Below are 26,012 nucleotides of genomic sequence, written 5' to 3' on the forward strand. Positions count from 1 at the left end.
CCAGCATAAACGTTTCAAAGAATTCAATATTGGAGACTCTGTGATGGTCCGCATCAAGCCCGAGTGGTACCCTCCTGGGGCCGTTCGTAAGTTACACGCGTGTAGCGTTGAACCCTTCAAAATTATAAAACGAAACGGTCTCAATGCGTATGAAGTAGATCTTCCACCTTCCATGGGAATTAGTTTCACATTCGATGTGAAAGATCTATTTACTTTTCAGGGGACCACTGATACTTTATCTGGCCTTTTGCCCACCCATCCTGATTCCCCATATTTATCCCTTGAACCATGGCCCATTTTCAACCCATTTTCTCAGCCTCTACCTCCCATACATACTCTTCCTGACCTTTCTTCCCAGCCTCTACGTCTCATACCTACCCGTCCGGACCCATTTTCCCAGCTTCTACATCCCATACCTACCCGTCTCAACCCATTTTTCCAGCCTCTACCTCCCATACCTATCCGTCCCGACCTATTTTCCCAGCCTCTACCTCCCATACCTACTCTTCCCGACCTTTCTTCCCAGCCTGTCTCACATACCTAAACTTCACACACTCAGAGAGGAAATAGAGGATATCTTGGACCATCAGATAGTTTCAATGTCGGACAACGGGTTTCAGAAGTACCTGGTTAAATGGAAGTCACGCCCAGCTTCAAACAGCACGTGGCTCATTGAGGAGGAGCTTTAGAGACTTGATCATGACATCCTAGAGCGGTTCATGAGTTTTATTTCGCAAGTGGCAAAATCTTCGCAACCGAGGAGAATTGATGGGGACATCACGCGCACGCACGTCACCCCCTACACATGTATGCGAGAAGGAGGACCCCACCGTCGATCTGGATCAATGTCGACATCCAGGGAGGATCTCCTAGTTAGGAGATGAAGTTTTGATTAAAAAGAGTGGGCCCGACAATCAAAAAAAGCCCACCATGTGATCTCATGATCGTAGCCCACTAGTCGGATTGATTTCGTATTTTAGGTTTTGTTTATTGTTATTATTTAGAACATCATGAACGCTTTAGATTTCTTTGTTTAGTTTTTATTTTAGTTTACTTCATCGCCAAGTAATAGGTTACGCACATGACGCGAGTTTTGGGGTATAGGGTTTTCCTATAAATAAGCACCCCTTGTAGTTTTTTTGATTCATTGAAGATTAATAAAAATTTTACGTTTTCATACTCTCTGAGTTGTGAAGCCTAATTGGGTGCGAAGCCCTCCCTTCATCGAAGGGCTAAATACTGTGGTGCAAGTCACATCTATCCCGATCCGCCCCTATCTTCTATCATCCATACTTCCCACCTTCTTTCATCCATATTTTTATTCTCCTACAATCATCTACGCTTCAAATCCATCTTCTATTGAAGCTGTTTTTCTCTCTACAGCAGATTTCCAAAATCTGGCCCTACAGGAGGACTAAAACTTTGGCGGAGCACTACGCACAAACCGTGCATCGGATCGAGCTGAGATTTGGGGTTTTGGAGTCCATCCCTGGCCAACCAGGGCCAAGATGACCTTTTTCTGAATAGTGGGCCCCACACACATGCGGTCGTGATCACACGCACGTGCGTCTGGGCCATAGTTATTGTCCGCGCGCGGGAACTGTTTTCTGGTTCAGGTTATCTTCTTATTTTACCCTCTCACACCAGTTTTTCATAAACCCTGACCCTAGATTGCATTATCTTTAATTTATTTGTCCCTTTTCTCACCCTAAGATTCCTTGAATTGAAATTGGTGAATCCCTTGGATTAGGGACTGATTGTTGTACATGTGTGAATGATTACTGCTTATCTTTGAGCATCGTTTGGTTTATAATTTTAACAGATCCAACCCTAACATGTGTAGGGTTGGACCCGCATAGATTCCCCTTAATTGAATGGTTTGGACTTTCATGTGGGATATGGAATGTGTAATTGTTTCTAAACTAACGTAATCTTAAGCCTGAAATCTCGCACATCATATTTGAATTTCATGTCTTGCATCATCATTCCTTCTAATCAGCGCAATTTTGGGCCTTTGTCACACACATAACCAAACCATCTAAGTCCACCTTCCATCATCTTATTACCTATTGTTGCTATTCCTGAGCTCATCCGAATGCATTCATTTCTAATCCTTCCTTGTCTTGGCACTCCTCCATCTCAACATCCTCATTTTTAGCTACACTCAATCCTACAAATCTATTGTTCCTTAACTGCTCAAGATTCTGTCCCATAAAGCATGGTTGATCTTATAGCTACCCTATGCAACTTCCCTTCATTTTGAGTGTTACACAACGATCACATAAAACTTCAAAGGCTCATCTCCATTTCCTCTACCTAGCTTGAATTTTATGAGCAACATCCTTCTCATTCCCTCCACTCTAATGAATTGTCGACCCAAGATATTAGAAGTTGTAATTTTAAGCAACTTCTTAAGTAATTCCAAGTTTCCTTATATGATTGGCTTTTCCCTCTAGATATTGCTAAAATATCTTTTGCCACTTTCTTAATGCACATTACTATCTCATTCTACATAACATTTACTTCTTCCTCTCCACTCTATTTCCCTTTTTCCATCAATTTATTTTTAAATAACATTTCCTTAGTCATACGATCCTTCTTCCGAGCTGTTTATTCTTACTAACATTTTTGAAGCAGATGCTTCCTTGTTCCCATACCCAAATTTGTTGCCTCTTTGCTTCATCCTTGGTGCAACTATATTTTTCTCTATTTTTAAATTCCATAACCTAGTTTTTGGACATCTATTAACTTCACTCCTTTTCTTCCATCTCTTGATATAAACATCCATAACATTAACTGATGTTGCATTGTCAAACTCTTACTTGGTATAACCCTACAAACCTTATATATTGATTGCTCTATCTTCCCAAGTAGAAAGAAATCTATTTGGCTTGTGGGCCAATTATTTAATTAACCAAATGTACACAATTAGAGGTTAAGCTAATTTGTTCAATCAGACAACTAGCTCATTTCATAAATAAAAAAATGTCACACGATTTAGAGTTTTTAATTTGTTTGGGCCAATTATTAAATTAAACAAATTAAACAATTGTTTGAGATTTTTTTATTATTATTATTTATGAAATGAGCCAATTGTTTGATTAAACAAATTAATTTAACATCTATTTGTGTATAGTTTTTTGTTGAAATGGGCCAATTGTTTTTCTTATCTATGTTCACTGAACTTTTTTGATCTATATATGCAATCATCAATTAAAAAAAAAAAAAAATTTGTTTATTCAGAATCTTACACTTGCTAGAAGCAATGTAAACAGTCCCTAATTGTTTGGAGACCAAAGCTAAAGTTATTGATTATATAGTTGGATCTTCATAAGTACTTTTTGGATCTGAATATCCTTAACCTGATATTAGTTCCTAATATGATCATATTTTTGGTCACCATAGCCTTGTCCAAGCTATTTGTGGTTGACTTAGTTTTTCTAATATAAATTGTTTGAAAACCTTCCTCAAGTAGTAGGGTTGTCAATGCATGGGGTCTGGGGTTGCCTTCAGCCTGCCTATCCACAATTTTGAATTTGCTAGGCCCTGTCCCAGCCCGTTGACAGCCCTATCACATGGTAGGCCTCTGATGGTTGGCGTATCATCATCGTCATCATCATTATACCCTTGCCCCAGATATTTGGGGTCAGCTTGATGATGGTCAGAGTAATTGAAGGAGCAAAAAAAAAAAAAAACCATGTTTTGTTTGATTTGAAGAGTTAGGATAAAAATGGAGAAATCTAACAGTACACCAAGTTCTGGCTGGTACACTGCACTCAAATTGACCAAATGGAACACCAATCCATGATCAGATCATTTCGCATGTGGGCCCCACTTTGGGTGGACCACTTCCTTCAAATTGTACGGATTGGGCAGCCTGACCTGTCAGTTGGTAGCTTTTGTTTTTGTATTTAATGTTTATGGTTTTCAGTGCCACCGAAAAAAAGGAATGTCCATAATGGTAAATATACGAGGACCTATCGGATTTATATGTAACGTGTTATTTAAACAGACAAATCCACTTTTTCATAAAGTATTTGGCATTGATTAGTGTAAACTGAAATGTCAGTGCATGTTCTTTGTCATACTTGAGAAATCTACATTATTTCCTAATGATTTCTATCTCTTCTTCTATGTTCTTCCATATACATTATTTGGTGCTACGTTATTGTCAGGTTAATATGATCCAATCAGCATGATTTTGACCAAGGCTGATTCATGGTGGAAGCCATTGAACTTTCCAGATGGACTGTTATGATGCTTGTCCAATTTGACTGCAGCACACCAGATGAGGAAAATTGGTGTGGTGCAAAAGAGGATTAGTTGAGATTGCTGACAAAGAGATACCCAAAATGACCATTGTTGATATCTTGGGTCAATAATTCAGGAGAGTGGAGCTGGGTGATGAAGTGGAGAAGTGCCTCTGGAGTTCTATATGATGTCTGTATACCAATGAAACTGAAGGGAACTTTTATTGAATAGTGATAAGACCAGCCATGCTTTATGGGACAAAATGCTGGTCAGTCAAGGAATAACATAGGATGAGTGTAGTGGAAATGAGGATGTCAAGATGGGAGTAGCAAGACAAGGATATAGAATTAGGAACAAATGGATTCGAGGGAACTTAGGAGTAGCACCAGTAGGTAATATGATGCAGGGACATGTGATGGTCTAACCCTAGATGCATGTATAATCAGGTTGAAAAGATTCAAATAATAAAATTAATCAACCAAGTTGTGTCAATTAAGGGGATTAAGCAAATCTCAACAAAGAGATGAAATCATTCCATCAGGATCATGCCCCTTAGCATAAAATCACATAAACAGTAAATTTTTTATTTTTATTTTTTAAAAGCCCACCTAGGGATATGAGGATATCTCAGATCTCGCATAAACCAGTCCACAGTCAAGTTTGGATCTGATTCTCCTGACTAGTCATCCCTCTTTTCCATTCAAACCAGAAGGGAATATCCAGATAGGAACGAAAGAGATGAAGAAGAGATCGGTTCAAGATGAAGGAGAGTACGGATTATAGGGCATCAAAGAAAAGAAGACGGTTGATTCTTACCTTTTCCTGCACATCGAAGATATAGAAAGAAGGAAAATTTGAGACTGGATTGGAATCCTCCATACCCAAGTGTCAATCCTGAAACCCTAATCTCTTTGGTAAAAGAGGAAGAAAGCATATGAATTCTCATTCATTCCATCGTAAAATAGAGTTTCTCACAATGTATATATAAGCCACGAAAAAAGAAAAAAGAAAAAAAAAAGTGCACTAAAGCCCCTGTAAATAAGAAAAAGAACAAAAAAACGCCTAAAATAAAACACTTGCGCGACAAGGTGTGAAATCCACCACATGGGTCTGTGGTCAGGGTGCGGCAATGCCGCTCCTGCACTCGTAGCGCGTCAAAAAATGGGTCCAATGGCCCAACGTCCATCCACATCAACTCCTTCGCTCCGGTACTCTGTCGGCGACGCCTCCTCCTCTAGTACATGCTAAAGGGTGCGCCACTAATGTCCGCATCATAATAAGATGAGAGGGTATGTGGACTTGGATGGTTTGGCCATGTGCAACAGAGACCAAGAGCTGCACCAGTTAGGAGTGAGTCGGTTCAAGTTGAATGCTCTAATAGGGCGAGGGGAAAACCCAAAAGGATGTGGGTGGAGGTAGCAAGAAGAGACATGAGGACTTGTGGGGTTTAACTGGGGATATGATCTTTCATAGAGTGGACTAGTGTAACGGGAATCTGACACCAATTAGTTGAGATAAGGCTTCGATGATGTACTGTCAGACTGTTAATATGATAAAATCAATGAGATTTTGACCAAGGCTGATTCATGGTAGGAGCCAGTGAATGTTCCAGATCATGGACCATTCAATGCTTGTCCAATTTGTCTGCAGCAGGCCAGATAAGGAAATTGGTGTGCTGGACTTGAGTCAATTTTCACCCTTAGAATAACTTATATCCACACTTGAGATGCAATAGTTTTCTTTTCAAACCATAATTTCTTATGGTGCTCCGGTATTTACTTTAAGTTGTTGTTTCTCAGTCAGTGCCCAGTTTGACTTATTTCATGTGTTGCCCAGGTATATTGAAGCTAGTAAAACTCGTGTTCACAGCTCTGACGGCCATTGCATAGCACAGGCCGTTCTTTTGTACGTCTTTGAAAATGTACTGAAGATATTGCATCCTTTCATGCCATTTGTCACTGAAGAACTGTGGCAGGTAAGATGATTTCAAGCATGTGACTAGGTTGAATCTGATCTACTGGGTATTTTTTAAATGTCTATATGTTATTGAATGCTCTTCTGTATTCATTGTTGATTTGTTGATTCTACCGAGTTAAGGTTCTTATGTTTGTATACCACTTGCTATAATGCTTTGACTGCACAACATTGGAGAGGATTTTGGACATGTTTCCACCTGATGAGTAGACCACCTGATTATTGGGCCAGGACATGTCCATGGTAGTCCCCAACTGATGAATCGCCTGGGTCTAGCACATGTACGGTGAACAAAACCCTTCAGGCCTGTTTGGATTGGGTAAACTAGGGAAATGCAAAGGAAAGCAAATTTGTGACACAAGCAGATGGTAAATTGACATCAGCACTAGTGGAAGCAAACCCTTTGCACTTCTTTGCTTTGCTAAAGAAAAGTCCTAGAAAATGTTTTTTTTTTTTTCCTTTTTGCATTTGAAAGTGTTTGGGTTGCAATCCCACAAAAGGTAACCTACTTTTCCTGCAATTTTGCCAATTAAAACGTTGCATCAGAGGCAAACTCTTTTCACACCGACTTTCTGAAAACACTAAAAGATTCTACTTGTTGAATTGGGAAAGGCAAAGGCAAATGGTTTGCTACAGCATCCTCCACTTCTCAAGCAAGTGCAAACGTCTTGTCGGCGTAAATTGAATGTTTCCCGTAGTTTATCCTTAATCTAAGCAGGCCCTTAATCATCTTAATGTGAATTTGCCTCGGTTTCTCATGATCTAGAAAGTTGGGGCATGATTACGAACCCTAAGGTCCATATCTTCTTCGGTGTGTAATGGACAAAATGTAACAATAAGCAGTTTTTCCATTTTGGCCGAAAAGAGTATTTACTGTGCAATGCCTGTGATGATATTTTCAAGATGTTGATAAAAACCTTTGTTATAATCCCAGTCTTTCAGAACTTGTTTTAAATACCTTTTTGAAAGGCTAAATTTATTTGGGCATTAGGGGGTTGCTCAGATAGTGTTGCTCTTTGTTCTACTTATTTTTTAAATTTCAAGTGTATTCTTGTGATGGTGTTGTGTAGGCGTTACCCCATCGAAAGCGGGCTCTTATAGTATCTCAGTGGCCTGAGACTTCACTTCCAAGGGATGCCAAGTCCATTAAAAATTTTGAGAACTTGCAATCTTTGGTGAGTTTAACAATCTTTTTCTACAACTCTCTGTTACTAAAATGACTCTTTTGTCCCTTCTCATCATTTACAAGGAACAAAAACCCTCTTTTCTGTACTTGGTTTGACTCAGATAAAAGCAATCCGGAATGCTCGAGCTGAATATTCTGTCAAGCCTGCAAAACGTATATCTGCATCTATTGTTGCGAGCACTGATGTCCTCCAGTATATATCTGTGAGTATTCAATTATTATTTGAAAATGTTCCTCACTTGAATTGGAAGTGATCAGAACAAAACAGGTATAGATATCAGAAATTTAATGGGTGTTCACGTGCATGGATCAAGGTTTAGAAAATGGTGTTAAAACACCATAACAGCCAACTTTGTTTACCGCTTTATGACAGTAATGGCCATTATAAACACCCGCCTGGTATTTACTGCTTTATGACAGTAATGGCCATTATGAACAGCCGCCTGGTGTTTACCGCTTTATAGTTATCAGATATTTAGCGGATGTTCATGTGCATGGATCAAGGTTTAGAAAATGGTGTTAAAACACCATAACAGCTGCCTAGTGTTTCCGAATTTAATGGGTGTTCATGTGCATGGAACAAGGTTTAGAAAATGGTGTTAAAACACTATAACAGCTGCCTGGTGTTTGCCGCTTTATGACAGTAATGCCTATTATGAGACGGAAAAGTGGAAAGCAAAAACACAGTCCTGGGAAAATAATGTCTAACAAATAATGATAATAATGTAACGTTCTGATTTTAAAAATGACTTGTGTAAATAATGGCCATTTTTCTGTTATATAACGACCACTATTGAAAAAATAAGGCCCGCTATTTCCAAATAATGACCATTATTTAACAGCCATTTTCAGTTACATGACACAATGCAGAGTGACTGTTCATTTCAAGATGTATTTAAACCTAGGCATGGATGTATAGGTGTGTCCCTGGCCTTTCCGTCCATCTGTCATGGGTATCATGCATGCATCTACACAAACTGGAACATGTTTCTGTTGCTAGGCACTTTGTATCTCAAAAGCTATTGGTAAAAATTGTGAGGATCCCAACTGTGCAATTCTGTTTTTATTTCAGACATCTTGTTTTTTATGGTGCAATGGGTTGGTAAGTATGTTGTCTATCGGGCAGTGCCAAATTGGCCTGCTGAAAGTTGATCAAATAGTCCCTAATCGAACTCAAATCAAGCGTGATTTGGTTGATTAGGGCCTGTTACCAATAAATACGAAAATAGATGGAAAAATGAAAAAGAAATTGATGGTTTATCCCTTTTTCCGATATTTCCCAAAATGGTCCAATCCACTTCGGTTTCAAATTTTGTGTTTTGGTCCTCAAAATAGGCCTAGATTTAGTTTAAATTTAGTTTCTAAGATTCATGGTTGAAATGAATAAAGAGGTGGAAAATTGAGAGAAATTTTGAAAATAAAAACCTTCATTATGTTCCTTTTATAGCCACATCGGCCTGTGATGGATGTATCTGCCTGTAACGATGGCGATACGGGCCAATATGGCTCTTTCTTTTTTTTCTTTTTTTTCTTTTTTTATAACGGGCGGATTCACCCTTGTATCACGTAACATGGGTGACCATTTCATTTACTCAATGGCCAATACTATCATAACATAATTGTTTTTAATACCATTATCTGCCATGGTTCTAAATGACGGTATCGGCCGCCGTATTGGCCCCATGGAAAAATGATATGATACGGCGTCGCGTATCAGAATTGTGCCTGTATCGGCCAGATTTTTTATTTTTTTTTGAAGCAAAAAAAAAATTAAAATTAAAAAAAAAAAGGATAAAATGAGATATTCATGAATCTATCTTCTTCTTTTTCGTATTTTGACCATGTATTTAATGGTGTATCGGACCATTCTTTGGTAAGAATGTTGTCCTGACAGGTTGACCTACTATAAGTTTTGGTGTTGATTATATATGTGTGTGTGTGTATCATATATTGCTAATAGTCTAATATGTCCAAGAAGTATCACTACTCAATAGTCACTAGTCTATTCACTAGTACGTACATGTTTGCTTGGAGAATGTGTGTGATAGGTGAGGTGTATGTAACAATGTAAGTGTAGAAATACTTAATACTTACCAATTTCCTTAAATGTGAATAATCTCTAAAATAGCATTACTCTTTAAGTTTTAATAAAAACCCACCAATCACCTCACCATTCACTACCAAAATGAAAATCCGGTTGTTTGTGGTTGGTCGACCTCTACGTCCTCATCATTATTCGACTGCGCCTGTGGTTGTGCAACAGGTGTTGTTGCTGCATATCCATAATAACCAAAGCCTAATGGAAAGAGTAGGTCAACGAAACCTAAGGAAGACTGATCCTAACTAGGAACCGACCCTAATCCTGGGTAAAGATATCCGTCCACCAGCACCAGATGAATAACCATACTGCTGCTCGTACTGCTGAGACTATGATACTGATGACGAATAACTTGGATTTGGATCTGGATATCCATATCCATACTGATGAGGAGGACTACTCCAACACGAAAGTGGCGCAACAGGCTTTATGAATATATAAGGATTGTAACCATATCTATAATGTCTGTAAGCCTCCTAATGTCATGGTGCTCCATGATTGCCACTATTGTCAGCCTCTCCATGATGCTCCTCACCCCTAGCTGGCTGTATCATGACTCAATAGATTCATAAGTCGGGCCTTGTGTACCACGTCGATGCTTATCAGCCTCACAATCTATAGACTGTTGTATGGTGTGTTAAGCAACACGAGCAGCGGGTGCAGCACTACCACCACTGTCACTGGCATTATGGCTATCAGTATGAGTCACACTGCTATTATGTTTACTTTCATTGGCTTCTTCAATAATCGACTCCGTAAGATGGCTCTGAGCGGTTTTTGCTACAAGTTCTAGGTATTCAAGTTCCTCACTTTCAGTTGTTTCTTTGCTTTTTTCCCTTTGTTTAAGCCATGGAAGAATAGGGCCGTCTTCAGCAAAAATGTAGTCCAAATTTATTGGACAATATTCCGCTTGGTTATCAGCTTGTCCCCTTGCTTTTTTCATGTTTTTCAAACGTAGCCTCACATTGTAATGGATAAACACATTTCTTTGCACCTTTATCTCCTTCAATTAATCCCGCTGCTTAGTGTGGATGTGGGCGAAAGTGCTCCAATATCTTTCACAACTAGTAGAAAAAGTACATTGACTCGAGATTCTTATTACTATATTCCGCAACGTAGGTGCACTTTCTCCATAATTGATCCACCATTGAGCTACATAGGTAACAAGGAAATATGTCATATATCAGTTATGTAGTTTATTAAATTTGTAAAAACATACTTTATAATTTATAACTTAATACACCTACCTGGATTGGTTCTTCGTATTGCAGCTCGTGCAAGTGGATCTTTAAAGCTGCCCATTTCCAAGTTTATAACTTAATACACCTACCTGGATTGGTTCTTCGTATTGCAGCTCGTGCAAGTGGATCTTTAAAGCTGCCCATTTCCAGTTCATACACCTCTACCTGTGAAATAGTAGCTAATTATAAGTACCACAAGTCTCAGACTCTACATTGTACAATTTACATATGTAAATAATTGTTAACTTCATTAATAGCCTCAACCTTTCAGTTAACGTCCGTCTCCAACCTTTTTATAACATTCTTCAAACTGATAGTAATCTCATTTGCATTTTTTTATGTAGTCGCATATCGAAATTGCGGGTTTAAAAAGAAGCATGCAAGTTGATTAGAAGAGAGAACAATAGAACATGTCAAATTATCAACACTACATAAAGAATCGAAGGAAAAAAGGAATAACTAAATTTAATCACTGTAACTTATATTTACCTGTCGCGTGGAGATCATGGTGAAGTAGTTTGTTCCAGCGCCTATCTATGAGCTTCCAATATTTCTTGTAGTGTTTACAATCAAGTTTAATTGACAACTTTACTCTATCCATAGCTTCATAAAGAAAGCCTATCGTCGACCTATCATTACTTTCCACCAGTCAAAGAACCTTAATCAAAGGTTCCATTGCTTTCATAAATTCTTGAACTTTCTTCCAATACTTGTTTTCTCCTATAATCGCACACATCTCCATTAGAGCTATACACGAATCGAGTTAGCTCGGTTAACTCGCTCGACTCCACTCGAAAAAGCTCAATTTGACTCAATTAACTGAGTTCGAGGCGAGTTGAGCTGATTCTAGGAGCTCGAAAAAATTTCGAGCTGAGTTCGAGTTTGTTTGAGCTCGAATCGACTCAGATCGAATCAGTTCGGTGACTCGGTTATTTTGATATTGATGTTGTTCACCAACTGTTTGATGAAATGACTCAACGAATTGTTGTTTCGAGTGCATACATTCTCTGCGGGATCGGTTGGTGGCGAGGAAGGTATGAATACGAAACAAATCACTAAAAAAAAATGTACATGATCAAACCACCCTCGTATTTTGATTTTATGCTCCCTATTGAGTGTTTGATGAAATACCTGTAAACTACTGCTGCTGTTTTGTATACTGTGAGAAATTGAAGGTGCACTCCATGTGTTTGAGAAAATGTCGCACAGGCTCGAACTCGGCTCGAATTGGCCCGAGCTGCTGACCGAACCGAGTCGAGCTGGCCAGTCAGGCTCCAGGACCGAGCCGAGCTGAGTTCGAGCTGGGGTCAGCTACTGGCCGAGCCGAGTCAAGCTGTGCCAAGCTCGACTCGGTTCGACTCGTGTACAACTCACTTCAAGTTGATCCATTGATAAGATGCAACCATCTTGCTAAGTGCTCCTCTATGAGTGTACAGGGCTAAGTGCCCCAGGCCTCAACAACTCTCACATGCTTGTGAATTTCTTTATAAGAGCAATTATTCAATTGTAATTGTAAATATGTGTTGCGATCAATCTTGCATTTTCAACCAGTATCGACACATTAGGCTTCTTCCCAATATCCTCAAGGATGAGATCAATGCAATGTGTTGCAGAAGGTGACCAAAATAAATGAGGCCTCTTCACCATAAGATGTCTTCCTGCTAGTTTATATGTTGCCGCATTATCAATGACAATCTGCACCATATTACTTTCCCCAATTTCTTCTACCATTCTATCTATCAGGCCAAATATATATTCAACGCTTCATCATATGAATCGATGGCTCTAATAAAGATTGTACCCAAGTGGGAGTAGACCATGAAATTTATCATTCTCAATCCGGTTGGGTCAGTCCAACCATCACACATGATTGTGCATCCTCTACTCGTCCATATGCTTTTAAATGATTCTACGTAAGTCCACACTTCCTAGTACACTCCCTTTGAATACTTTGAATTTATGTCATAAGAACTGGGCGCTTTAATCCCAGGTCTCACATCAATTGCTGCATCCACAAACACCTGAAAGTATGGGCAATTTGCAACATGTGGATGAATACTATTGTGCAAGAACAACTTTGCAGTTGCCTTTCAAAGATTATCCACTATTTGCTTTGACCATATGTGCTTCAATTTTTGATACGTGCTAGTAGCCTTTCTAAACATTGTTTCATCACTAAGAGGTGCTCATGTCTCCATCTCGTCATCAAGATTAAAAATTGGGGGGGGGGGGGGGGGTTTGCGTGGGTTGCATGCTAAAGGCACAACGTAACTCCACCCTAGCACCCCCAATAATCCTTTGCTATCATGCCTATTACCACTACCACTCCCCTCACCCAAACCGAACCAGTCTTTCCAAACATTCGACGTTGCTCCTAATCCTCACAGTGAGCTCGTAAACTTTCCCTCGCAATCGACATCTTCCTATCTAATCCTCCCCTGACTCAATGTCCTCATTAGGCAGCGGCGTAGGATTCCCAAACACCTCTGCTCTACATTGGTCAAGCGTAGCCTTCTTCTTTTTCTCCCTCATCATCTTTTTACATTTAATTTCTTCTTCATCTCCTCCCTTACTGCTTGAGGGACACTTTGGACACCCTGAAACTTGACCCATTTGATGGGCCAAGTGTTGTTTTAATCGGGTTATGCCCCCACTCACACTCATGTGACGAAACTTGCACATTATTTGTTGTCTTCTCCCACCTATCCTTACTCCATACTTCCACCCTACATCTTCATTCTCATTTCCAGCCATCCCAACAAATACAATTATACAACAATGACCACTCTAGTACTCCACAGTCTACACAAGCAACAAACACCACAAACAATTTTTTTTAAAAAAATGTATTATCAATTTGCATTATCAAGACATCAACTAAGAAACTAAGTATATGAAATTGAAATTGAAGTAACCAAGAAATTTGCATCCTCTTAGACATGCATTACATTTCAAGTTTCAACATATTAAAAAAATATATGTAGGAAAAAAAAAAATGAGAACTAGACATAATATTTAAAAAACGGTGACCAAACTAATCGGATCTGATTAAATTAAAAAAAAAAAAAAACATTTTTTGGAATTTCCAGAAATCTCAAAATTCCAAAAAATAAAAAACTTTTTCAAAATCCGATGTTTTGATCCTCGAAGTTGTTGTTAATGGCACCGAAAATCACTTAGAATTGATGTATTCAAGGTATTTCAAAGTTTGGAGGAGAAGGGAGGCGTTTTTACCCTTTTATACGTAATATAGGATCCGATACGGGCCACATCGGCTGATACGGCCCAATATAGGGCCGTATCGCGTATTGTATCAAGCTGATATGATACCGATATTTGAATCGATGTTATCTGTACATGTGCAGGTATCACTCTGTATATCTGTTTGTGGATGTATGCCCACTCTGTTTGAAATTTATGTGCATGTATCCCTCTACATGCACATAAATATATCAGCTAATCTATGCATGTGTATTCATGAATGTGTACACTTTTTTGCTTTTCTAGCGTTTCTTGGTTAGGCATTGATTTTTGTCAGTTAATTTTTGCAGGCAGAAAAGGATGTTTTGGCACTATTATCCAGACTAGATTTACAAAACATTCATTTTACAGAATCTCCTCCAGGCATGTTTCGTTATAGTTATATATAACTCTACATATTCAACCAAGATCTAGCACTTTGTGCAAACTGTCCCACCTATGTTTCTCATAGGTGCTTGTTCTTGTTTATCAAAGTTTAAATAAATAAATAAATAAAACACATTCAGTTCAGAAATTTGTCGATTTGTACTTTGACTTGGCAAATTCATGAAAAACTGGCAGATGCTATAAAGGAGTCTGAGATGCTTGAGCAGTTTCTTCATTCTCAGTTCTGAGTGTGATCAAACCAAGTGGACTCCAAGTCTCTGATGCGCACAAGTTAATCCATGAATTTTTTAATGTGGTCATTTATCAATAGCCATCTAATCAGTGTTGGGTGCTGATTATTACTTTGGTGGATTCCACCGCTTATTATTACAGATGATATGAATCAATCAGTCCACCTTGTTGCCGGGGAAGGTTTAGAGGCTTACCTGCCTCTTGCAGATATGGTAGATATCTCCGCCGAGGTCCAACGGCTCTCTAAACGCCTCTCCAAGATGCAAACGGAGTATGATGCACTCGTTGCTCGCCTCAGTTCTCCTAGTGTACAACCTCTCTTCCTTCTATACGTGCACATAATAGCATGCATTCATACATCAGTATATGCTTACAGAGTAGTGATTAAAATGTGAATTCTTCTTCCCTTGTTCCAGTTCAAGTTCCTCTGCAGGCCCACGTGGGCTCACCTGTGAATCTGTGATGGCTGTTGATTGGATATGATCCATCAAGGACTTTTCATGGCCCCAAAACCACCATTTTTGGATGATCAAAGCCCTCTGATTTGAGGCAACAGTTAAAAGAGGTCCTGTTCATCTACAAGCCCCCAATGTGAGACTTTGATCATCTGATCGGGTGATCATCACATCATCTGCAATTGATTCGGGACTATTAACCATTGTAATTGCACCATAATCTTAGGCCTCAATGGTCCCACAAAGGAATTCGTACTGGCTCACGAGCTTATGTTTACTTAGAAGATGTTTGTTTTGCATATACATATTAGATACTTGTAACATACTTGCAGTTTGTATCGAATGCACCCGAGGAAGTTGTTCGTGGTGTGCGCGAGAAAGCAGCTGAAGCAGAGGAGAAGATAACTCTCACCAAGAACCGGCTTTCTTTCCTCGAATCAACGGTCATGGTCTCAAAGAAACCCATATCCGCAGCTTAACGTCATCTTGTTTTCCCATGAATCTCCTTCATGTCCTCCAATTTAATAGGATCTATCCATTTCCAAGTTAGAATGGTGTCCCTGATGCCTGACCAACTGAATCTTGCCTTGTCAACAATGCCCCTTGCCATTTCTTGAGATGAATGCTGCAATGCCATGGCTGCATCTTGTGTTGCAGTGTCAAACCTGAAGGTGTGGTTGCTACTTCGAAACATCAAACAAACGGCTTTTTTTATGCTTTGGGGAATGAAGAGAGACAAGAAATTCCCTACATAAGTGCTTTGAATTGCTACTGTCAATTTTGTATATGATAACTCTCTTGACATCTGATGCCAATTAAGATTATTAATCTTATACTTGCTAACTTTCTTAGTTATGATTTATTGTAATGATTCTTGAACCAGAATAAGAATATTTATGGCAATATGAGATAAAAAGGCCTGAGGTTTGCTACAATACATCTTGATCTATCGTGTAGGTAACTTCAGGACAGTATTCATAGGACCTGAGGTGATGTTTCAATGATCCAAACCTTTCATTTGATGAACCCATGTATTATAACACTCTCATCCTACCAAAAGGAATCCCACTTAAGCCATGTTGTCATTGTTGTTCTGATGCATCATGTATCAATGCAACATGGTTACTAAAGTGCACGTGCTCAGTTGCATCTTATAGGTTGTGCTTAAGTGCATATTATGGCGAGATCCATGGAGTCGTCCGTAGATATTTTGTCGAGGGTCTTGTGCATGTGGTTAAGCCCAGTGTTCTCAGTATCGGTATAGATGCATGTATCACACCCTTGGGATATGGAAACATATCGGCTTTCACATGGGAAATACCGCAGGCATCGCGTGATGTGTCACTGTTTTTGGGAAACATTGGAAATTTTGTCGAATTTTTCAATGAAACTTTTGGGGATGTTAAAAAAGACATTAATACACACTTAAAACTCAAAAGATCACCCCAAAAAAAAAAAAAGTACACATAGTAAGTTTCCTTTCTGCAATGCCCTAAATTATGCATTGTCTAATATAAGTGTAGGATCCTAAATTATACGTTTTCTGACATAAGTGATGCAATTATATTCAAAATCAATTCATATAATTAATAAATCATAAAAAAGAAAACATGTATAAAAAGAAAACTAATATTCAAAGCTAAATTTGTCCTACAATATACATTGCATTTTTTATTTTATAAAATACATTTTTAGATTATTTTTTATATTAAAAAAATTAATTTCATTTTGGAAATAAATAAATGAGTGTGGTTGATGTTAAGATCTGCACGCACTCATAATTGCATAAATATAAGGTATAAATAACATTTGGTCAATATAAATTTTTCAAAAAATATTTTTTATTTACTTTTTATATTTTTATTTAAATATTTTCTTTTAAATTTCAAATAGTTCCAAGCACTCTCACATGATTTTTCCATACTCTAATTGCAAGTTAAATTGTTGAAATCAGAGTTTTTTTAAAATTTTCTCTAAATTTTTTCATTTTTCCCAAATTTGAAAATCAGAGGTCACAGACAATTTAAATAAAATAACAGTTTATATTAACAAAAACTCATTGATTGAGTTTCTGGTACCACATAATCTCCTATCTCAATTTCTACTCCTAAATTTCCTTCTCTCCAAACAAATGAAAAGGATTGGTTGTAAACCTCTTAGCAACATAACCTAGCAATTTCTTTAAGAGAAATTGGCTTTTTGTGGATTTTTAGTGAATTTCCTAAACTTTTCGAATGGGAATTGATGCAGGTATGATATTATTGATACGTGTGATACGTATCGACAATGGCAAGGAACCTATAACAAATTAACAATAATATGTTCAGAATACCGTAATGTATCAATATATTGTCTATACATTGCGATATATCTTGATATGTCAATTGATATTGGAAAGTTTCCCCACTACAATCCTGTTTCATGTTGCAACTTTGCAATATTTATAGTCTCACTGGTACCTTTGATACTGAATTCAGTGGTGAAGCTAATGTCACAGAAACTCTGTCCATGAAAATTATATACACAATTGGGAATGTGCTTGGGCATACATGTGTGAAGTTGTCATGGTAATAGATGGCTACAAAAGCAATGTTGGGTATTCACATCAGTATATGATTATGAACAACACTGGTAGCTGGCACATTGAACGTGGGATCATGTGATACAATGGTTTTAGGTCTATGGGAGTATGAACTTCCAAGCACCTTGTCCACACTTAAGACATGAGGACTAATTACCGAAAACTTAACAATCTCTTAGGATGGCTTTGACACATGTTGTGACTCTCCAATTGAGGAAGACAGACGTGAGCAAAAGTGTAGTGCAGTGATAGTTCAATAAGGAACCCACAATATAAAGTTTTGTTTGTATAGACTTACTCATCATGGACGACCACATGGATGTCCATGTCCGTTAAGTCAGGAACTAATGCAGTCTTTTGGGTCTTAAAAGATTTTGATAAAATAGTTTCTGCAAAAGAAAAACATGTGTTTTTATGCATTTAAAGTGAATGTTTTTTCTTTTAGCATTAATCTATTAAAAATTCAACAGTGGATCTTCAAGATCAAAGTTAAGTCCATATTTGAAGCCTGGGCCCTCATAATGATAGGGTGATGATGATGTAGAAGAATATCCAATGGTAGAAGTGCCAAGAGATAAAGAGTTCATGTGTGAAAGACCTATTTGCAAATTGCAAGTGGTTGTTGATGGCTCATAGATATAAGAGAAATAGGAAGCCTATCGGTTTAAGCCCCATTGGAAACTCTATTAGTCCAGAGGATACTACGCCCAAGGCTGAGGATGTCCCTCACTCTCTTTAGAGTTTGAGAGTAGTGAAAGGATCATCTCCTAGAGCTGTAGGCTCACTAACAATTGGTGGAAAGGGTTTTGGTTTGAAGTGCCTGGATTTCATTTCTTTCCTTCTTGCTAGAGGTATGCTCCCAACTTGGAACTTTACTTATATTTCTTAAATCCAAAATTGTACTTGTTTGAATGCATGCCCTGTTTGAATTGATTGCATCATATCCTATTTGTGTGACACATGTTATATTTATAATATCAAAAAAGTCAAATAAGTAAACCCATGTAAGTTAGGACTTTGCATCCTTCCACTGCACATGATAAACCCATGTACTATAGCACTTGCATCCTTCCATTGCACGCACCTTCATTTCCCCCATTGAATATTTGACCATTAATCATTTTCATTTCCTTTCAGCAATTTAAAAGGTAATAATCATATGGTTAGGTTAATCTGATGCAGTATATTTTCAACATTTGCCATCCACATTAGCTTTTAACTAAGTAAATGGATCCAAATTGATACATAATCCTGCCATGTGCTGGAGAGAAGTGGCTACTTTATTTTAGTTCTTCCAGCCCCTCCATATCACCTCCCGTTGTCTAAATTGCTCTTTCCTGCCATCCATCCCTTTGTACATGTTGTATTAAAAATAGGGGAGTTTTTGATAAAGCTGGCAACCTATCATGCTTAGTTCACTGGTATTCAGAAATTGTGCATATGGGATACATTATCTCAAATTAAAACCACTATCTTATGGAACCCACTGTAACCAGGTGGCAATCCCAAAATCAGATTGGTTGAGCAATCCTAACGTCTGATTCATGGATACTCGTGCCCTAAAATAGGGCAGTTGGATAATCTTGATTTCAGCAATCATACTTGTAAAATCAAGCAAGTATATCATGGGGTAAAAAATGTTTTTCTACATTGATTTGCGATGGGATGGGGAGGTACTTCACTGAGCCTGGTAGAACCTGCAGTCTAGTCATGGTTTTGGATCCTTCCATGCACCAACCTTTGCTATTGGTGGTCCCACCTAATTCATAATCCCAACGCATGACCCAAGATCCATACATGTTACGGCAACCACTTGATTTTCATAATCCGGTTCAAGTTCTTGTTGGAAATGGTGTTGGGATTGCTATCCGACAAGTTGGAAAATCATCTCTTAACACTCCTAAATCTTCTTTCTTGCCCACTAATAATAATATTGGCATTCACGCTCCCTTGGGTAGATTCTGTAGTGGTCAGCATTCCTACCAGATTGCCTAAGGATTATCACAATTAAAGTAGCAAACACATTGTTAGAGTATCTTAGGATTCTCTACTTTTAACAAATAATAATAATAATAATAATAATAAGAGCTTGTTGTCGGGAGACTATGTTGTAGAAACTCTATCATGTTTATTCCGTTGATAATGAACAGAGTATATAGTATGTTGGAATGTATATCCTTTTCAAGTCCAATGAATTATATATTTGTTTCTTCATTAATGCTTTGTTTATTACTCGTTGTTATTATGTATATATAGAATGGATTTAACTGAAATTGATTTGTTGGGAGACTTCATCGAGATCTTGGTATCCCTAGGAAATAAAGTACGATAAGTTTAATGTAAAATGCATTGTGAAGCCTAATTTATCTGGTTTTTTATGGACTTAGAATATTTGTTATGGCCAATGGATAAGTTATCCAACTTAATCCATGGGCTATTGTATATGGTGTGATTGTTGTGCGGATGGTGAGTCTCTATTGCGGGACACTGATCCCACACATGTTGAGGTGTGTGCATGTGTAGGTTGATTGGATTTAAAAAGTCAAGCTGAGTTTAACTGTATGGTATTAGCGTGCACTTTCTATGCTTGTAGTACTTATCCTTGAACTTTGGAGGACCTTGGGTCCTAGTGGGAATTTAATCAATTGCTTTGATTCACAAATCTATGAGTTTTTTATGTGAATAATGGTGAGTTGGCTAGTCGATCATGTTCTTATGAGGATTAATATTCTCAACAAATGATTTACAGCCCTTATAGGTTTAGCCTTATGTTAAGAATCTGAATAATTGATCTACATGGCCGGTTAAATTAGTTTTGTAAAGTATTTTGATTAGCAAATGATTTCAGAATCATATATTAGAATCAATTATCAAATTTGTTTTTGGATGATCAATCATAGCAACGGGGTGTGATGGACCTATGACAATGGGCCTCAAGTGGATATGTAGAAAGATATTTATATGATAGCATAAGACAGTGAACGCATGCATTCAAACAGTATATACATGGAAACATCCAAACTTGGATAGGTTTTAACTTTGTCAAAGTCATCGTGCGATCATACAAGTATATTTTAGGTATTGCTTTCAATTTAAGTAACCGATAAGAATTGTTCAAAAGAAATTTCTTTATGGCAAAGGTTTATAAGTTCATAAATACATGAGAGCTAGAAGAAAGTCCCAAAGAATTCTACATGTTAGAGAAGCTTCCTTAACACATGGAGTAGAAATGTTAGGGTGGCTAGTTCAAAAGAAGAGCAAGATCAAGGCAAGGCGATCGGCGAACATGTCTTCCATTCCCTATAAAACGTGTGGTTAACTTTAAGTTTGTGTTAATTCATACATACTTAAAAGTATATCCGGTTTTATTTGTTTTACATCTGGCATGCACAAAAGCTTTCATAGAAAAGGAAAGAGGCTTGTTGAAGATGTTTACATCTTAACAAATAAGCCATTATCTTAATATATGAAAATTAGGATTACCACAAGAGAGAGAAGCTGAAGTGTTATATGGCATTTCTCATGCCACATAAGCACATGTGCCCAATGTTTAGGACAACTAATGGGCTAGGCCTATCAACATATACCATCACCGGAAGAAAAAGGTTAACCCAATCTTCAAGTGGCAAACAAAGTGGTGATAGGTCCCAACAAATATTCAAACGATAAAGTGATGTTTTCTCTTCGGGTGAAAAAGTACCGCAAGGTTTGGATAACAATTGATTACTTGCCAATTCACTGACAACTATTGGCTGCTTAAATAAGCAAAGCCACATACAAAGCAAACTGAAATAAAAGGAAATGATAAACTAACAACTGGATGCAGACACACGTAAAGCCACACATGCAAATGCACGTAAAACAGAACATAACTGCATGAGATAAAAGTGACGTAAATAATGCTACTACTGAAGACCCGTTCGCAACTGAAGACCCATTTTCACGTAAAACTCTCAACTGGAATGACCCAGTCCCTCCCGCATTGCTTCACGTGCTCTAACAGCTCCGTCTACTTCCTACTACGTTGCATGCATGCGATCTTTCACGTACAAGCTCATCCCAGATATTTGGGATTCGGCTTATGGCCCCTCGCAGATCGCCGTGGCCTATCAAGTGGTCCATGCCAATATAGCTCATGCATGGAAGAACAAGGCGGCATACTATAAGGTAGGGCTTGTTTACTTTCCCGTCTTTGAAAATTTCTTGAAAACGTGTTTTGGGTGGCAGTGATTTACAATTTTTCTTTTCGTACAAGCCTTGGAAAAGGTTAAAAGTATTTCATGATGTGGATTTTATACAAACGGTGAAAAGATAGAATTCCACGGTAGCTTTTCATTTACAAGGGTTTCCATGTTCCCAAACTTCCCTTGAATTGCAACATACACATGTCATAGTTTAGGGCTGGGCTTGTGAGTTGAGCTATTTCTTGTTGGAAGGAAAAGATCAGCTCGTCAATATTATGTTTTCAGTGCAATTTTCCGATCTTGTTTAATTTGGACGGTCTGGATCTCAGTATCACTATGACCTTCTCTATGATTATGGAGTCACCACCAGTTTTTAAACGGTGTGAAACTAACATATGAGCTTGCCGTTTCCAATGTAGAGATATTTTTTAACACCACCCCTGTTTATGACAATTGTACAAGGCTCCATCTGTTTTAGATAATTGGAGGTACCTCCCATCCGATCTGTTAGAGACGATAGCCTATGACAAATATAACCTCATTTGGTCTGTTTGTTTTGGATTCATATGGGGTCCACCATTATGTGTAATGGCATCCAAGCCGTCCAGCAGGGTAGTTCCAGTATCAAAATTGGACATTCAAAAGTTCAGGCTAATCCAATTATTGGATGGGCCACACCATATAAAATAATGGCAATCACCCAAAAACCTCCAAATTCACCTGCCTGATGGTTGGATCAGCTTAATTTTTGAAAGTTGCTGCACCATCATACTACCTGGCTCCATTTTTGCGGTGGGCCCCACAGATTTTAGGGCTGCAGGAATCCCATTTTCGCACGGTACACACCTATCTGAACAATTCTAACATATGATTAGTCGACACTACCATTGAAATGGGACCATTGGATTTTTTAATTCTGACCGCCCAATAAATGTCAATCAATGTGATGGTCAGATAATCAATAAGCATAATTTTTTATTATTGATACATAGTTTGGACAGTTTAATTTAGCTTACCTGCGTGCTACGTATGCAATATTTAAGTGCCTGAGTATCATACACCACAGTATGTCAGAGTATCGAAAGCTTTCCCATGCTAAAGGCTTGCACGTGCACACGTGCAAGGGATCCCCTCGTCAAGTCAAGTACGTACCATAGCGGACGTGCCCTGACCCAAACCTGTGGAGTACTGGCCTGTGCAGTACTCCAGCAGTGGGTTTTGGAGGGTAAATTTGCTGAAATCCACGAAAAAATAGAATTGCATGCCCCATCCACGACGACACGTAATGCACCAACGGTCTGGATCATCCGACGTTGGATCCACTTTTTAGAACTGGAAACCCTTGATGCCGTTAAAGTGTGGTGGCACGTCATATCATTCAAATCCTTTTAGCGGTGGTAAAATATAAGAAAAATAGCATTGTAGATCAAAACCCCAGCCGTGGTATGTCGATGTGTTGGGCGTTGTGGGGCTAACATCATCCATGTGTTTTATATCCATGCCGTCCATCCGTTTTTTCCCCTCATTTTATGGCATAAACCCAAAAATGATGGATAAAGGAGTCTCAAATAAACCACACCATGGGAAACAGTGGTGATTGAACACCACAATTTAAAACTCTTCGGCGGCCACAGAAGTTTTGGATCATGCTTTTATATTTGTTTCTTCCCTTCATCCACGTCTGAATGATCTTATCAACAGGTTTGATGAAAAATAAAGATTTCAACGGTGGGTGTCATTATCCACTGTTTCCTATAGTGTGGTCCACTTGAACTTCGGATCTACTTCCATTTTTGGGTTAATGCACAAAAGGGAGCTGGAAAAACTGATGAACGGCGTGGATATGAAGCACATTCATCATATTGGGGACCCACAGCGCCCAACACATCGACGCGGGGGTGGTGTTGATAACACCACCTAATCCGCGTCCTCACGTGAGAATGCTACCTTACACGTGGCAAGGTGTATACGTGAATAAACGTGATAGGCAGGGGCCACCTACGAAAAGTGTGGATAGCTGGCACGTGCAGTAGAGCCTGTCAATGGAAAACAAAACGTGTGGATTGACTGGCATGTGCAGTAGAGCGTGACAATGGAAAAAACGAAGCGTGTCGATGGACTGGCACGTGCAGTAGAGCGCTGGCAACACCTCCTAATCCGCGTCCTTACATGAGAATGCTGCTTTACACGTGGCAAGGGGCATACGTGATAGTTGGGGCCACGTACGAAACGTGTGAAGAAACGTGCGGATGGACTGGCACGTGCAGTAGAGCGTGGGAACGGAAAAACGCAAAACATTATACGCGCCAGGAAGGGGTCGAACCTTCGACTTTCTGCTTAGGAAACAGACGCTCTATCCACTGAGCTACAGGCGCTTGCTGGTAAATACTGGAAAGTTTATTATTTATAGGGTTATTTAATGTGTCCATACCCTCCATCCGTTTTACCAGCTCATTTTAAAGCATACCCAAAGCTCATATAAACCACACCAAAAAAAACTGAGTGAATTGAACCACAAGAAATAGAGTCGTACATGAGTTGAGTTAGCTTGATCAACTCATTCGATTCAAATCGTAAAATCTTGACTCGCCTCAGCTTGAAATTGGATTCAGACCTAGTCGAGCGAAATTTTGGAGCTTGAAAAAATTTTGAGCTGAGCTCGACTCGACTCGGATTGAACCTTAACTCGAACCGACTCGAATCAAATCAGCTCAGTGACTCGGTTATTTTTATACGAATGTTGTTGCTCGCTGAGTGTTTGATGAAATGACTCAATGAAGTGTTGGTGAGGAAGGAATGGATACATCGATTGTTTGATTTTGATGTTGCTTGTTCGGGTGTGTGATTTTGATGTTGCTCTCTGGGTGTTTGATAAAATACATGTAAAATATTGTTACTATTTTACATTCTGTGAGAAATTGAAGATGTATTCTACATGTTTGAAAAAATGCCAAACTGGCTCGAACTAGCCCGAGCTGCTGATTAAACCGAGCTGAGCTGCAAGACAAGCTCGAGGACCGAGTTGAGTCAAGTTCGAGCTGGGGCTAGCTACTGACCGAGCTGTGCCAAGCTCGACTTGGTTCGACTGTGTACAGCTCTAACAAGAAATAGTGTGAATTGAATGCTTATGGTTGAAAAGTTTTCGGGGGCCACAAAGCTAATATTTGACCTTATTAATGGGTTGGATGACAAATAAGCATCATTTAGTAGATGTCATTATCCCCATTGTTACTGGTCGTGTGATCCACTTAAGTTATGGATGCATCAATTTTAGACTCATGCCATAAAATGAGCTAGAGAAAATGAATGAACGGTGTGGATAAGACATGCATATTTCAGTTTATATGACATGATGTATTTCATTATTGTTAATTAATTTTTATGGAACATATTTCATGTGGGTTTTGAGAGACATTTCCTATGATGCTCTAAGAAACTCGAGATTGAACACATCAGCTTGGTAGTCAAGGGAGAGTTTGTTCATGGATCTCATTGTCCTAGCCATGACCATACAGGTTCTAAAAGCATACATGTGTTATGATTTGATGGTCATCTCATGTGAGGGGACTAGCTTTGTGTCGGGATGGACAATCTCCACCCATTGGGGCTGACTTAGTGCTCGATCGCCTCTTTTCCTACCTCATGTGAGTGTATAAGTAAACCATAGATGGGTCTTTGAATCGGGCTTTTGGTCACTCTTTTTTTTTTTAGTTAGCTTGTTAGTACAGACCCCCACTGTCAGTACACACTCCACTATTAGTCATCCCCACTAGGGAATCGATACCAAGACCTCAATGCTGAAACGAGCAGGGGCTTTTGGTCACTTGCATTGGCATGGATCAGTTATAAGTATCAAGATTGGGAGACCCATCATGCCCAGACTCGAATAACATTGTAGTTGTAATAGCTCTGTCAATTTCATAACTTAAGGATGTGCAGATGGGAAGGCCCTGATTAATCATACTTTGGCTCTTCTTACAAGACTTCTACATAGCCATTAAAAGTGGGTGTAGATATACTTCTTCATCAGGATTCTCAAAGTACGTATGATCCAACAAGAGATCCACTATATTTTCTTGGGATATAAATATGTGGTGATTTTGTGTTTTGGATAGTAAATCAAGTTTTTAAAAGGCCGGCTAGTACCTATGAGGTTTTTAATT

The 26,012-nt window shown here is 38.6% G+C and overlaps 1 protein-coding gene and 1 non-coding gene across 5 annotated transcripts in view; one reads left to right on the top strand and one right to left on the bottom strand.

The window, feature by feature from the left end:
- Positions 1-16,021, top strand: part of LOC131249164 (valine--tRNA ligase, chloroplastic/mitochondrial 2) — an 85,618-nt gene extending 69,597 nt beyond the window's left edge. For all 4 annotated transcript variants that reach the window (XM_058249768.1, XM_058249767.1, XM_058249769.1 and 1 more), the window contains 6 exons: positions 6,088-6,226; positions 7,296-7,400; positions 7,513-7,614; positions 14,302-14,374; positions 14,771-14,937; positions 15,417-16,021. In XM_058249768.1, the coding sequence (XP_058105751.1) occupies positions 6,088-6,226; positions 7,296-7,400; positions 7,513-7,614; positions 14,302-14,374; positions 14,771-14,937; positions 15,417-15,563 (733 nt within the window). In that variant the 3' untranslated portion in view covers positions 15,564-16,021. The remainder of the gene's footprint in view (positions 1-6,087; positions 6,227-7,295; positions 7,401-7,512; positions 7,615-14,301; positions 14,375-14,770; positions 14,938-15,416) is intronic.
- An 8,130-nt stretch (positions 16,022-24,151) lies between these two features.
- On the bottom strand, positions 24,152-24,224 carry TRNAR-CCU (transfer RNA arginine (anticodon CCU)). Its single transcript has one exon. It is a non-coding gene; the product is annotated as a tRNA-Arg (tRNA).
- Positions 24,225-26,012: the final 1,788 nt, after the last annotated feature.

The sequence above is a fragment of the Magnolia sinica genome, chromosome 6 (assembly GCF_029962835.1).
Source record: "Magnolia sinica isolate HGM2019 chromosome 6, MsV1, whole genome shotgun sequence".
Taxonomy (NCBI): Eukaryota; Viridiplantae; Streptophyta; class Magnoliopsida; order Magnoliales; family Magnoliaceae; genus Magnolia; species Magnolia sinica.